The sequence below is a fragment of the Athene cunicularia genome, assembly GCF_003259725.1.
Source record: "Athene cunicularia isolate RWA chromosome 3 unlocalized genomic scaffold, athCun1 chr3_part1, whole genome shotgun sequence".
Classification (NCBI taxonomy): Eukaryota; Metazoa; Chordata; class Aves; order Strigiformes; family Strigidae; genus Athene; species Athene cunicularia.
In genome coordinates, this window is record NW_020799097.1 from 58,909,014 (window position 1) to 58,925,676 (window position 16,663).

Consider the following 16,663-nt stretch of genomic DNA (forward strand, 5'->3'; position numbering starts at 1 on the left):
CTGTAATTTTGGAGTTTCTGTGACTGTGAGCAGGGGAAGAGATGGCCACAGAGATACTATGTGCTGCCCTGGATAGCATGTTTCTGAGAGGTTTGAGCACTTCAGGGAAAAAAGAAAAAAAAAAAGTGTTATTTCTGATTCAATGTGCTGCTTAACTCAAATAGAATAGAAAAGTTGCATACCATTTAAAAATAAATACAAAGTACATTTTGAATAAAATACCACTTCATAATAAAATCATTTTTAAAATCTCTGAAACACAACATTTCAAGTTTTGCTGTGTTTATGGGAGTTTCTTTTAACAAGAGAAGCAATTCAGCCTAATCAAGTGAAGTTCATAGAAGGTTCAGCTATGAGTGAAAAGAGCTGAGACTACACAGATTCACTGAGATTTAGAAAACAGTCTAATCTGTATTTAGCTGGAAATGATGCTTGGAGCTTTTTAGAAGCAAAGGCCCTCTTCACTAGCACTTCAAGTCTCTGCAGTCTGCCAGAACAGAAGCTTGAGGATTTAGTGAAAACACAGATAATTCCTGAAAGCTTTTTAAGAGACAAACCTTAGTCATGCACAACAAGGCATCCACTTTTAAAGAGAGGAAAAGGATTGCATTTAGACTCCTATTATTTGTTACAGCAAACTGGCACAAATCAGAAAAATTAGCCAAACTTTCAGATACAAAACGTTTTTCTGGGTTTTCTTTGTGTTTTTGTAAGGATGACTGTTGGTCTAACTAAGGTTTTGCCTCTATCTGTAAACCTGGTCTTGCCTGGGCACCTCTTTCACCAGAACAACAGTAGGTACCACTTCGACAAAGGTGACATCTCTAAGAGTATCAGAATGTTACAGACAGCAGCTCAGAGGTGCTCTTCCTGTATTGTTCACAGGGCAACAGCAGCAGCTCCCCGGGGGAAACTCTCCCTCATTCTGAAGAGTGAAGGTTACTGCCCAGTCTGAATAAAACCACTCTGCCTGCACTTGTTTGCATCCATAAGTGATCATAGGTCACACTCACCTTCTTCCTTCAGAGAGCGCATGCTTATTTTTAACAGTGGTGTCTTGAAATATTTTTCTTATGTTTTCAATTATGTTTTCATCAACATAGTCGTAGTTGTGCTCCTCTTCCTTTTCTGCCTCACACTTTCCAAATGCCTTATTTGTTAGACCTGAGTAATTAACAAAAAAATAACTGTAAGGAAATGGAAGATGCTCCTCTTGTCCTGAAAAAATGTACAATTCATACAGACAATCACAAAAGCAAAAAACAAAGAAAGCAATGTTGTCCTCACTTTTTTCCTTTTCACAGGGATCTTACATTACGTGCTTAAGTTCCTGAACAACATCTGTGGCAGATCAAGAATAAAACCCATCTGAGCATTTCATAGGAGAGTCTTCACTCTTAAGAATTCCTATTTCAGGTTTTGCACAATACTTGTGCCTTAGAGTCTAGGTGCAAACACGATAATCTGTTGCACGCTCCCTTCTAGCTGTCCACAAATAACTCTAAGGTTTATTACAAAGGTTAAAATGTATGATTATTTACAGCATAAAAGCAGGCAAATTGCCTGACAGTCTCAAGAGAAGAGCAGTCCACTTGCCAAGCGCAGCATGTACCTACCATCCCTATTGCAGATATGCTCTCATGCTGTTGTGTTTCATTGCCTGAAGAGATAAGCCTCTGCAGCTAGGAAACTATGGTGTTAGTTTGGGATTTCCTAGACAGACAGACAGACAGACAGACAGACAGACAGACACACACACACACACACACACACACCCCTTCCTTCAAATTCAGAGGCAAAATAAACAGAGGTGCAGGCTTGAAAGGGGCTTGAGGTTAAAATACAAAGTTTTGAAGTACATTTCTTTACATCTACCTAGGTCGGTCTGAGGCAATGCTGAGGACAAACCTTCCAAAAAGAGGTGGCTTTTTCCCACAAGGGCAGAGACCTTGCAGGAGGCCTCTTTGCAGCAAGCTCCAGCACTGGAGCAGACTCTGTTCTGAATCTTGGCACAGCAACAGCTTCACATTACAGCTCACACTGATGAGTTACAGGCAGCTGCCAGAAAAGCACCAGGGTCTCCTCCCCTACCTGGTTGGTCTTATTGCTTCCATAGGGCTAGAGTTAGCTCCACAAGGCACATGGGGCCACTAGTCACTTGGGTCAGCCACTGAGTGTCCCACATCCCCCCTCCAGAGTCACCACATCCCTTGGTCCATATCATGGTGGGGAAAGAGCCAGGCAGCAGTAGGACCAGCCAGGGTTAAGGCAGCAGCACAGAAATTCCCCTGCCAACAACACTTTGCCCTTGGAGCTGATCAGGAAGCCTCACATTTAATAGAGCTGCAAGGATACTGTGTTTCTAAAGCAGAAAATTTCACCTGAAATGGCAAAACAGTGCGAAACACTGCTTTTGGTACAGCTGTTCCTGGTTGTTTAATTTGCTATGACATAATCTCAAACAATCTCCAAATGTGCACAAGGCCTCATAGACTATCTGACCTCCCAGCAAGGCCGTGATTATCAAACAGGTCCTACTTTATGGGACTGAGCTTTCCAAACAAGAATTCTCCCAGGCTTACTCTTGTAACCACCGTCTGCCCCTTCACCACAAAAATAGCTGTATAATTCTCTTGGTGGTCTCCAAACCCCACTTGTGTTCCTCCTGAGACTCTCCACAGCTGAGGTACCTCTATCTGAAGAACTGGGTAGGACTTATTTCTTTCTGAAGTTGTGATCCTCTTCTTTATAGATTTTTTAAGGCCAGAAATAATCATTAAGTTAATCAAGCAGCTGTCTGGCCACCCTAGCACAGACTTTATTCTAGACCAATTTACCTACAAGTCCCCCTACTTCTTTTTAGAAATGAGTAAATTAGCAAAGTATTTCCAGATTTAGGCATCAAAAGGAAAAAAAAACACCAACAAAACCAACAACAAACACAAACTTATGATGAGAAATATAATGAAGATCTCACTCACACATGTGGCCACTATCTTGTTAATAAGCATTTCCAGGTTTGTAGTTCATTTGCACGTTGGCTGTGTTTGATCAGTAAAAGTAAACTAATGAATAAAACAGGCATGAAAGAATAAGCTAATCCTTGTGATTCAGCAAGGGAAATATTGTTTGTGCACTTAGACTTGCTAATACGGATATAAAGTACAGATTGCTCATGGATGGCATAGCTAGACTTTCTTCTTTCCCAAACACACGCAAGCAAGCAAAATTACAAGCTTCCAAGCAAGACAGCTCAAGGAGAAAGGAAATGAATATCATCAGGCCAGACTAAATCACAGCTGTCCCCAGTCCCAAACCTGTATAGGATGTCTTCTGAAATGTATAAATTTACACTTCAATAAAGCATTAAGCAATGAATGGGACAAGCTGAGCAATCTCAAGGGGCTTCTGAGCAGTGAGATCAATATAACTAGCTTCCCTGTTTGAAAAAAAATCTATTAGCCTCAACACTGAATTACTGATTCAGATAGGCTACCTCAGCCTGCTAAGAAAACAAGGCTTATGTCATTGTGCTGTCTATCCATCCATCCATCTGTCAATCTCTTCAGTACTTTTTAATTTTTTTGCCAATTTCAGTCAAATTTGAAAAGGGGGCAGAAGTCTCAACGTGGTTACAAAAGCGAGAGTTGAATTAGTTTCTCAATTGAAAGAAAAGCATGCAGAACACAGCTGTTATACACTCCATTTGGCAGCAGACAGCAGGATAAATCAGTGTGTGCATATTGGTTGGCCACTCAACACACACATAGCTCCAGACTTGCTCTTTTTCATTTGATAGGAGTGCCATAAGGAGAGTTTTGGTTATTATCAGGTAAGAAGGAGAAGAGCAGTAGAGGACAATGGACCTGAATACTTATGAAACAAAATTTCATTAATTCTGCTCTTCCTGGAACAATTTGTATAATTACATTTGCCTTTATAGTGGAAGGGTAGTGCTCTGCAGACTTAAAATTTCCATTTATCTCACTTGTATCCTTGAGTGAGTAGGATATTTTCCCCCTCTGAATATACTTGCGTTTTTTTTCACAAATTTCAAGGTCAAAAATGGTTGCCATAACTTGCCATTCTTCCCTCCTTCAGAATGTAGACAACAGAAGTAACCCAACCCAACAGGCCCCTTGCTTGCATGAAACCAGTTCTAGAAACCCCAAATCATATACATACAAGGCTGCACACATAAATGCGCCTGGCCATGACCATAACACAGTTTTGTAGCTGTGGTGGATATCTCAGTTCAGGATTTATGTTGCATAAATTACCATTTAACCACATAATAACATTTTCGTTTAGTTATGCCTAACTTGAAAACAATACTTTTGAATTATTGCGTGCAATAGTATTGTGAACTAAATGCAGTAGCACCACATCTTTATTTCTGCACTTCACTCAAGTGAAAATGCACAGAACTGAAGACATATGCATAAGCCAAAGTGTTTTGCATTTTATTTGCTGTGGGCCTGGTTCTGATGCTCCTCGGTGCTAATGAGAACTAATTCCTTAGGGAGTGCTACTGAAAGCTGTAGTGATAGCAGAATCAGAGCCCATAAAACTAATGGACTGTTCCTTGAGCTGTGATCCATCAACCATTCCTTCATGTGATGATATAGTGTATCTTTAAAAACTGTTAAGTGCCACAATCAAAGTATTTCATATGCACTGTAGGGTTACAGTTCATGTATGGATAATGTTTATCTCCCTCTGGAATCTGCTAGCTTATTGTTTGGAAAACTTTAATCTTAAATTTAGTTTCTTAAAAAAAAAAATCCTGAAAGAGATATCTGTTGACCTGTCCTTTTATTCTTTAATTTTCTTCTTTGTTATTTATTTTCTAGTTTATCTTGCTGGTTTTATTGAATTCTTAGAGACACTGATTTTTACTGTTGCAATAATTCCTCTTTTTGTAAAATAAATCCTCAGTGTATCAACAGGTCTTGCAGATGAGAAAAGATTGCCACAGGTTTTAAACAACCACATATCTCAGGCGTCATCATACCTTCCTGCAAGTGGGTAAGGAGAAAAGCCCTGGGCACCATCACCCACCTGCCACAGGCTCCCAGGTGCTGCTCTGTGCAGGGCTGGTGAAGCAGAGCCTGGCAGCACTGCCAGAGAGAGGGAGAGGGGACTCAGGTGAGGTCACCTTTAGTTACCCTACACATAACGCTGTGATACCTCCTCCCTGCAAGCACTTCTACAAGCTCCTGCCTGGAGCCTCTCCGTATTACTGCAGTTAAAATCAGTCATATCTAATAAACAAGGGAAATATGTAAAGATTCAGAGCCTATGCATTCTTTTCCCTGCTGTACAGCAGCTTAGTGTTTGGTTGAGAAGAAAGCTGACTGAAAATGTTTAAATATGGTTTACTAAAGTGTACTTGCCATCCTATGAAATGATGTGATCTCCATATTTTAAGTCATTTTCCTTTTTTCTAAACTTATCTCAGAAGATGTGTCAGCCAATAATAAATTTTGTGTTCACAGCCCAAAAACCTGTAAAGAGAATCCAATTCTTTTTTTAAAGATACAGGACCGTAAGAGACAAAGGATCTAATAACTGTTTTGCCCTAATCAAAGACTGAGTTAAAGTGTGGAAGCTGGAGAGAGTTGTCATACATGGATACAGTAAAGGATCCCTAGTTCATATTGCTTATCCCTATGTGCCTAATTCAGAACATATTCCTGTAACTTCACTGAAGAAAAACCAGCTTTTTTCAAAATAATCCAGAATTCTATGTTTTGCTTTAAGGTTCAGGTTTTTTTATATTACGTTTAATTCATTTTAATATTAGAGCACAGCCCCATAACCAAATGTATTACTGTAACTGATGGGACAGCAAGCTACAGCACAGGGACAGGAATTTCTTAAACCATTTTTGTTGTAAAATTTAGTAGACATTATATGTGCATCCTAAATTGCAATCAGAAGGCCCATTCCTTTTTTTTCTTTCTCCAGCTCACTAGTCTCCTAAATCAAGTGCCTAAAGTCAGAATATATAAATATCTTCCCTGAAATGTCCTGACATCAATAAACAAAATCAACATAAACACTTTTTTATTGCAGACTATAACAATTCCAGAAACCTAAGCCATGAGCAAGAAGATTAGGTAATGTTTTAGAAATTCCACTTAGAATAAATTTCAAGGTTAAAGAAAAACTGATACAGCAGATTTTTGATGAGAGTTATTATCCTGCAGATATTGCTACTATTTCTAATGAATTTGAACTCAGTCAAATATAAAAAAATAAGATGATATCTTTAGTGGCCAATTCAGGTTTAATTGCAACAGAGGAAAAAGGTTCAATTTCTTAGAAACAAAGATAATAAATCCTATCTTTATTAACATGAACTCTGTAAGGAAAGACAACAGAGGCTTTAAAATGGAGAGAAAAACATGTTACTTTTCTTTTCAGAACTATCTGGCCTTTGGTAAGAAATAGTAATTGTTTTTTTTGAGAGCATGGATTCAACATCCTTATTAGGAATTTGAAACCGGTTGGTGCTTTGGAGGGTGGCTTAACATTCACCAGTAGAAGTTTAAAGATTAGTCAGTGAATGGTGCATTTCCTCCTACTCAAAACCCACAGGAGTGTGTCTGTGTTATTAGTCTTGACATATTTTCTAATCCATTATCTTGTGAATTAGCAGAGCAGAGTATACTCTCTGGAACAGGCAAGCTTGCTACATGCAGCAGTGGACTCATGGGGATCCCTTGGCTGGCCAGGAAGAACTGCCATATCATCTAATCCAGTCTCCAGTATAATTCTGCAGTTATCTTTGAATTAAGCCAAAGAATTTTGGACTATACTAACACATATTTCAGAAAAACCTTTAGCTTTGATTTGGGTATGTCAGTGTACAATCCATCACTGCTCTTTGGTCTAGGTTAAATCAGCCTAGCTCAAACTCACACTAAACTCAAATTTAGACAAAGTGTGTACAGGGATATACTCCAAGGCAATTAAACAAGAAGCAATTTCCTAGCCTTGCAAAAGAAGAAACATTATACTATCTCTTGATTTTCTATGTATGTACTAAAAGACTGTTTGAAACCCTCAGTAACAAAGGCTATTTATCTGATCTTCTGTGAATAGTCTAAGCTAGATAATACAATATATAGGATGAACTTCAAATTAACTTATTACAACTTTCATGAGGAATGAGTCAGGAGAGATATGACTGATGAATTTTTAAATCAGAAATATGGCTAAGAACTGGGATAGCTGGGAAGATGTAGTGCTGTGAATCTCTGCAGTACCAGAGAGAAGCAAGTCTTCAGCAGCCCAAACAACATTTTTACTCTAATACTCTTGGCCATACACCTAGGGCTGCCAGCAAAGTACAGATGTCTAGCCATAAACTCAGGGAAATAGATAGGAAAAAAAAAGAGCCTGACTGGTACCTAAAGTTTAAAAGAAATGTATCTACTGGAAGCTGGAAGAATTCAGTCAGTATTCTACCATTACAATTGATGCGTGGGTTTCAACCAGCAGAAAATAAAACTCTGCTTTCACAGAAATGGTACCACAACAAAGGTTAGGATCTTAATGGAATGAAGGCCAAAGGAAATAGAGCAAGAACAACTAAGAGAAGATAAGTTAAAACTTGAAAAAGTCCATAAAAAATGGTTTCTTCTCAATTAGTGTTTCAAAATTAAATGAAGAATTGGCTAAGAAAAATAGACTTGTGCTGAAAAGTGAAAAATATAAAAATCAAGTGCTCTTGGAGAGTCTGAAAAAGGTTTATCAAGGACATGTAAATAAGGTTTAGCAGGGTAGACAAAAGACTAATGCTACTGGCTTGGAATGAAAAGAAAGAAGTCAGGCAGACTACAAGCAGGGCAGGTGGGACAGTCAGCAACATTGCCTTGTTTCACTGCAGTGCTGAAACATGTTCAGTAGAAGGTCCAAATCAAGAACAGCTGCAAAAAGCTCGAGTGTGTTTTCTAGGGTCCAGAGCCACAAACTGCATGTGCTAGCAAGCAGTATGAAAGAGAAGGCAGCACGGTTAGTGGTAGCATGGTTAACAGAGTCAGCCCTCTGCCTAGGGACAGATGAAGAACCTGCTGAGAGCTTCTGAGCTAGGATTTAGTGGACAGACCAACATGGGTGATCTCCTTGTATGTGTCTGCTACAGACACAGTGAAACATTAATGGGATGGATGATGGGACAGAGTGTACCCTCAGTGAGTTTGCAGATGATGCAAAACTGGGAGGAGTGTCTGAGATGGTTGTGCTGCCATTCAGAGGGACCTGGGCAGGCTGAAGGACTGGACAGAGAGGAATGTCATGAAGTTCAGTGAAGGAAAATGCAAGGTCCTGCACCTGGGTAAGAATAACCCCATATACCAGTACAGGCTGGGGGTGACTGACTAGAAAGCAGCTTTGCAGAGAAAAACATGGGGATCCTGGTAGACAAGCTGACCATGAGCCAGCAGCAGTATGTCCTTGTGGCAAAGAAGTCCAACGGCCTCTGGGGCTGCATTAGGCAAGGCAGCAGCAGCAGAGATCCTTCCCCCTCTGCTCAGCACAGTGAGAGCACACCTGGAATTCTGGGTCTGGGTCTGGGCTCCCCAGTACAAGAGGGACATGGACATTCTGGAGTGAGTCCAGCAAAGGACCGTGAAGGTGATCAAGGGACTGGAGCATCTGAAATAGAAGGGGAGGCTGAGAAGGCTGGGACTGTTCAGCCTGGTGAAGAGAAAGCTCAGGGAGGATCTTGTCATGCATATATAAATACTGGATAGGCAGATGTGAAGATGTAGCCAGACTCTTCTCAGTCGTGCCCATTGACAGAAGAAACATAAGCGGTAACAAATACTCTCACAGTAGGAAAATGGTTCCAGTACAAAGAATGGAAAGACTAGGGGACCTCCTAGTCCTGTTACAGAGCTGAAGCCTTAGTAAAGGTGGCTCCAAACTTCTTTTCTCAGCCAAGGGATCTCAGTTTAGAAACTACTAGACAGTTCTTGTAAGAGGCACAGGAAGTCACTGTATGACTCCTCACTGCACACACCGAGTAGCTGAGTTCAGAAAAATCTTTGAAAAGTCTTGACTGTGAAACCATTATGTGACTTTAACCTGTGTGGCTTTCGCTGTCTGTGACGAGTCTAAACCCATCAAGTAAAGCACCTACATGAGCACTGAATCCTGTGCTTGTTAATAAGCCAGTACTCAGCGTAAACTTTAAGCCTGGCTTGCTTCAGTAAAGATGCTTTGGTCATATTTTCTTCAGGTGGGTCTCCCCTGTTCCCCATGCCTGCCTCATCCCACCGAGACTAACCCATGCAAGTGGTCCAACTGATCCCTGTAGCACAGACAGCAGCTTTCAAAGTCAAGCTCCAGTGATTTGTAGGAGTTGCCTTGGTACAAAAGAGTACAACATCAATCCATCTCAGTATTATTTTTTTTCTGGGGTTTAAACAGAGAATACCATCCTTTGTAGTTGCCAATATGGAATATACACCGTTTACCCCTATAAAATCTAATTAAATAATTAAACAGTGGCAAAATGGAGCCTGCAGGGAGAATTTTCAAAACCACAAGATAAAAAACTTGGGATTATCTTTCAAAGCAGCTAGATACCAAAATACCTTTCAATAACCAGTCCCAAATAATCAGTTTTCACAGCAATAAGGATCAGTGAATAGACACCACAGTAATTCTTCACTATAAAAGTTGTTTATGTTGCATTTGGAAGTTTCAATATGTGTAGTTTCAAATAGGCAGTCCTTTCTAGGAGTCTCACACACTGAATGACAAAGCAATAAAGAAAAACTTTATGGGAAGTTCTTATACTGATATCAGTTATCAGTTAACAAATGCTGTGAGGATGAGTATTTGTGCTTTAGTCTTCCAAATGCTCAGTGTTGTAATTAATGTAATGTGTTCATATTTCAGATATAACCTGTGACTGACAGATTAATGAAATCGATTTAATTTTTTATAACTGCAAAGTCTTTTGGATTTGTCCTCTTATCATCTAGCTTCTCAACTTCATTATGCTTCCTTTCTGAAAAAGGAAAAACTTGAAAGATACGTAGAAAAACTAACCAGCTATCAAAAATGCTGGGGAAATCCAAGCAAATGGTGACTTTATAAACGATTATATGTCAAGTAATTTGCTCAATATTATTTTTTTCTTCAAAATACAAAATCGTGAGTGGAAGACATCTTAATATCTTTAATGTAAATTGCTTTCTAGTCTTTAAAACCTATTAGAATCAGTGTTTTTTTATAACAGATGATGTGTAAGCATCATCCTAAAGCAAAAGGAAAGTGCATCTTTTCCACACGTCTGTTCCTAAAAACTACTGAATATTCATGCTGCAGTGTCAAACAGAGTTTAATACCATGCTGCTGTTGAGAGCTTGGATGAATTTGCCTTACAGCATTTATGGAGGAAGAACAGAAATGTTCACTTTTCATCTCTTTTGACTAAGCCACAGATTCCAAGTGAAATCACGCAAGATAATCCTGTATGTAAATCATTTATCAGGGTTGGGGTTAAGCTTTGTTATATTAATACTCAAATCATAAAGCTTAACTGACCTTTAATCACACTGGTTTCCACTAATGTAGCTTTCCCAGTCATGTCCTTCTTATTCTCACGATGCACCAAATCATTTTGACAACTAACTTGTAATTCCGAAGCATCGACAGCTTGATTTGAGCACAATTTCTTGGTGGTGTCTACACAGAAATTCTGAAATTACATAGAAAAGCATATTGACTTTATATGTAAATTGTTACTCCAAACTGGATGCTTTCAGAGATATGACATGTAAGAGCGACATTTTTTGGGTTATTTCTCTGAATTTTAACCATGAATCTGTTTGTCAAAGTCATCAGTCACATTTACCATAATGCTTGTTTTTGAGGCATGTACATCACAAAATAACATGACCAGAAGGCACTCTAGGTGAAGAAATTACTTTTAAAACATATCTCCGGTCTTTCTTTTCTTTTTTGGGGTATATGAAATCATGCAAACACAAGGAGGGAGATTTATGTATCCCTTTCAGTTGATAAAGATTTCTTTCTGATTAACTATTTTTATTGCAATGATCGTTCATTTAATGAGTTCTGTTATATATTACATCACGAATTGATATAAAATATGACATTTCAATTACATTTGTCCAGTAGTTTTTATAGTATAGTGAGTATAGTTAGATGATGGGAACAGACAATTATGGAGTAATTAATTATAGTGTTATTACATTCCAGAAAGTAAGTTATATGCTGCAATACTTGCATCCCTTGAAATTCAGGCTTGATACTTTCATTTCCATACTTCTGAGGTTTTTAAATTCTGAGGTTTTTATGACATAAATACTTTCAGTCAAATACATACTTTTCATCTGTGTAAATAAGAGTCAATTAAAAGTGACAAAAAGTATGTATTCAGTGAAGTTATACAGTAGCTGTAATGTAGGTACAGTCCAATTGCAATCATTATACTAGAGAGTTATCTATTTTAAAAAATAATCAGTATGGATTTTCCATTCAAAATCAAACGTAGATTTTCTTCAGCAATGACAAAACTTCAGAGAAAGGTCATGTTGGTAAAAGTGACAGTAGCTACACAGTAATACTGTCTGATCTTTTCATAATCAACTCATAGTTTGCAAAAGCACAACATGAGCCCATATTTTATGACAATCTGCCCCTTTTGAAAAAATATATCAGCTAGCAACAAGAAAGTCACCGGTAATTGAAATAGAGACTTTGAGAGAGAGTATATTAAGAAGAACAGATGAGGATGAAATCTGTAAAATGTACGAACAATTTTCCTCAGTGGGTGGGTCACAATATAACATATGTGGAAGATTCTCATTTTTTCAGTTAGAGGCATCTATGGTAGTTTTCTCCGTTTTCTAAAATAAGCATCTGCAGGGGTTGACTGAGTTACAGTGTTCAGTGCATGTTTGTGCAGTACAGGCTGTACAATGCTGGCTAGTGCTCTCTTTGATTGCAAAAGAGCCTCTGAGGTCAAGCAAAGCTTTAAGCAGTGATGTAATTCACAAAAATCTCAGGGATTTGTACAAAAAGCAATACAGCTTAGAAATATTTCGCAAAGAGGACAGAAATCTCAGAAGTTCTTCACTGTAGAGAATTAAAATAACCCAAAGGAAAAGGCACTGTTCAAACTAGGACGATGATCGGCTGGTGTGTTGTGGAATAGCTTCACTGAGGTTACAGGACCTTTGCCTTTCTTTCACCAGCAGAGCATGGCCTTGCTTTCATGTTAAGTTCTTTTCTCAATCATCTGCACCTAAACATGCCTGTATGCACCACCTGTTTCTTGCCAGCCTGGCTTAGTAATACAAACACACACTTTACAGGTAGTTATTGAGAAATGTCCACCTTCTGCTCAGGGAAAATACATGCTCAAATAGTGATTTTTCAAATCTGTCACTATACTTGTCCTATCCTCAGTATTAGTCATACTTGTTTATCACAGATGAAAGGTCTTGGGAAGGGCAGGGAAATGTTATTATTCATAGGAAGATTCTTCTTGTGTTCAAGTTATTTGGCACACTTAGCTCACAGAAATCTTTTACTTAAAAGTCAGCTTTCAGGTAATGAGGGAACCTTAATTTAAATAGTAGGCATAACATTTTTTTTTTTTTTAGATCATTAATTCTCTTATTTTCTAGTCAGCTCCTTACTTAGCATATTAATCCTAGCAATCAATATAATGAATGAGTATATTAAAATTATTTATTTTGCATTGCTCTAAGTAACTAAAAACAAGCCATGGTATCAAAACAGAAAGATCCCCTAATTAAGAAGGCAGCTGACATTTGTGCTAATCTTATCAGTCATCAGCAAAACCACACACTGTGATACAATGGTTACCTGGGGCACCTTACATACAAATTAAAATATGCAGAACTCAAACATTTAAAAACAAACAGGATTAGAGAAACAGAAATGTCACTTCTGAAATCTGAAAACTGTCACTTCTGCCACTGCTGAAATTTGATATCACTTTAACATTTTTAAAAGCACTATAATTATCAGTTATATTAGAGACCAGCAGAGATAAGATCTTTTTTAAACTACACAAGAGCGAAGTCTTATAGTTGTCTTTCAAATACTAGGTAGGCTTAACAGCACAACGTTTCCATCTATGTGGAGTCATTGTTCCACTAATTTAAAGAAGTCAGGATATCAGTCATGGTTTTCATCACTCTTAACTGCCAGAAGAAACACTAATTCCATTAAGAACCCACAATCTGCACTACAATAATTTGTTATAACAGACTACGCACGAGGAAACCCCAAATCTCAGCATTTGGAAAATCCAACCAACAGCTACAGGTGCATGAACTAAAACTTTTATCCCAATGGCTAAGCATTGTCCATTACATCTCTAGGTTCACTCATTGTCCAGAAAAAAACTCAGAAGACAAAGTACAAAGCCATAAAGGTAAGGTAGCCTAAGTCTGTGAAGTTCGTCTGTCTTAGGAAACAGGAGGTGTTATAGCAAACAGGATACAAAAAGGTGTGAGAGCTAAGGTGAGAACTAAAGGGTTGGCCATGCATCACTTCAGTAAGAACAGGAGTTTCAGCATACAGCAGAAGCTGCAAGTGCAGTTTATCGAAGTTTCATGAACTGAAAGAACTGCAGTAGCAAACTGAGTTTCAGAGTGAATTCATTTCGGTTTGAATTCATTTCCCTTGATTACATGAAGACCTTAATGTAGTGTGTGTGTGTGTGTGTGTGTGTGTGTGTGACCTTAATGTAGTGTGTGTGTGTGTGTGTGTGTGTGTGTGTAAGCCCTCTCCTGCTAAGCCCTCTCCTGCAAGCAAGTTTTCCCTCTGCTTGTCTGCTCCAGAAGAAGTGAAATCTGACAGCAGTTCTTATTCTTAGAAATGGCACTGCGCAAATAGTAACCCTTTGCCTGTCTACAGCCTCAGTTGCACAAAACCTGTTCCAAAAATGACAATTTCCTCTGCAATTTAAGCATACGCTCACAGCTCTAAGGTGTGTTCTCCTCTGACTTTAAAAATTTGGACTATTGTTTGTTTGGTTGGCTGTTTTCTGCAATCCCTCTCTATTCCTTTTCTTCCTACATTCAGATTTTTACTCTTTTTCCTGAGTGACCTCTTCTTCAGGATGAAGAGTTTCTGGTCTTATTAATCTTCCCTTCTCCAGGAGCTAAACTGTAATTCATGATGCACCAGCTCCTGAAATTCCCATTTCTTTGCAAGATACAGCCTAAAACTATTGAAGGCAGTCCATACACCACACATCAGACAAGCAGTATTTGGTCACAGCTACTCCGTAAGCCAAAAAAATTGTGCAGGAGTTCTTACAATTAAAATAACACCTAACTTTGGAGGTGCCCAGCAAAATTACTATAACCTCTGAGATAGAATAGCAGAAAGACAAGCTTTTAAAACAAGTAAAAGTAAAAAAGGCTGCTAAATCTGTTTACAAAAAAAAAATATTAAATAATACATGTGTTCACAATACACATTATTGTTTTGGTTTCTTTTCATATTTCTTTTTCTTTTTTTTTAAGGAAAGAAAGCCTCAACAGCATCCAGAACATTCAGAGTAAAGAAGGAGAAACAACATTTGTTTAAAGTACAGAAAAAATGTGGGAGTAAATATGAAACCAACAGCTGTCATAGTCTTTGAAAATGCTGTGAGAGATGGAGTGGCATAAACCAATCTGAAAAAACTATGCTTTTCCAGACAGAAAGTCAAGCTGTTATATGATTACAGATGACTCTAGTGAAGAGGAGTACTCATTTGTTGGAGCAATCAGTGCTGGACATGGCACTACACCTTTGGAGTGCATTTATTATGAGTCACCCATGCTAGTAGATACAGATCATAAAACCTTTTACTGCACTCTTTAAAGACAGCTTGGAGTGGCACTCTTTGCTGCCTTCAGAAACTCAAGCCAAAGCTCTAGATATATATCTTTGCTTTGGCATATACTGCATGGGTATATTTATCTGTAAAACGCTTAATTGCTGCATGTACCTTTCAACCAGAAAAAAAAGCTATATACATAGAAAGAAAGTCTGATGAATGATTTTTGCAGTCCAAACACATTTCACTGTTTCCAGACAAAAAAGACAATGTATCCCCACAAGCTACAAAAAGATTCTGTAGGAGAGTCTCACAGCACTGTATTCATGGGGAAGCCCAAATCAGATTGAATGAAGCTTTAGCTTTTAATATTTCAGAGAATATTATAAGCAAATTATGGGAGAGCGGTAGAGAGAGACATACCAGTCTAAGTTAGACAGGGTATTCATAGTTGCTGGTTTATAGAGAGGACTTAAGAGTTTCAGAGCAACCTACACAATGACAACCTATCTATATCATTCTTTCTTCAACCTTCATTATATCTGCATGACTTTCTGCAGGGACAGATTGGAACTGCACTGAATCAGAGAAGAATCACAGGTTTTGATTCCCATATTGTATCAATACAGGTTATGTGCTATCGCAATCAGAGCCTTAGACCACCTTGAAACACAGATCTGAATTATTTCTGGTTTGCAAGAGCATAAACTGGAGTAACTACATTCTGAAGTAACTACATTGGTCAGATTTACACCAATACTAGTGAGAATAAAATTTCATCCACTGCATGACTAGAAGTAGGAATGGGTACTTCCACCTAACAGATGGGAAACACAAATTCAGGTAATGGAAATACCAACATGGAAAGTGCTGACACCTCTCTGGAAATTTGCATTATTATGGCAGACAGTTAGCATTGATCTATTCCACTTGAAAGGAAACAATTACCTTTAGATTATTAGTCATTTGTATCCCAAGGTAGCCTTCTTGCATGATCTACTGGCAAGCCAACTCATCTTGCACATCAAGGTAATTTTTGCAAGGGCACAGTATACCCACAGTTAAGGGTGCTGACAAGGGTCTACGATTTTGTAGTAAAGAATTTTAACAGTCTTTCCCATTGCACTGATTCCAGCACATGATATCAAGCCTTCATTTTCCACAGTCCATTGGAGTGTGGAAAAGGAGAAGAGCTAGTTAGAAGATGCTTCAGAAAGGCCATGGGCAATAAAGAGGATCCTCATTTAGCCTCATTAACATACAGGATGGGAGTACTTCGGAGAATTATTATTTGCCCGCAGAACTCATAAAGTAGTATAAACTACAGGTGAACTATTTTTGCCAAAGAAGGGGTCAAGGTTATATCATTTCAAAGACAGGAACAAAATTACATTAGTTAGTGAGTTTTCTGCCTGAAAGGGGCATGAAACATCTGAGCAAATTATGGTTTTTTGATCAGGGTTCAAGCTCTTAACAGGTTTCTCTCTCACAAGGTACTTTCTGTACATGTCTACAATATCACAATTAATTTGACTTTCATTGGCAGTAGTCTGGGTTTTCCCAAGGACCGAGAAGGGGAAGGCTATGTCATAAAGTCATGCTAGATTGTAGGCAGGTTCCACTGTAGGCTCATTCTTGGGGTTCAAACAGTGTATTGAAAAAGCATTATTTTTGTAACAGTGGGGACAGAATTAGTTAATCCTCATTCAGCACGTGAATATTTGGATTTAAAAAACAAAATAGAGCAGGAGGTCATGATCTAGTCGTATCCATTTCTAAAAAAAAAAAAAAAAAAAAAAACCAAAACAAAAC

The 16,663-nt window shown here is 38.3% G+C and overlaps 1 protein-coding gene across 1 annotated transcript in view; it reads right to left on the reverse strand.

The window, feature by feature from the left end:
* Window positions 1-1,009: 1,009 nt before the first annotated feature.
* The window catches only part of THEMIS (thymocyte selection associated), a 75,641-nt gene continuing 59,987 nt past the window's right edge, over window positions 1,010-16,663 (reverse strand). Inside the window, exons 5-6 of the mRNA XM_026845755.1 lie at window positions 10,567-10,720; window positions 1,010-1,164 (exon numbers count right to left, since the gene is read on the reverse strand). Coding sequence (XP_026701556.1) covers window positions 1,010-1,164; window positions 10,567-10,720 — 309 coding nt within the window. The remainder of the gene's footprint in view (window positions 1,165-10,566; window positions 10,721-16,663) is intronic.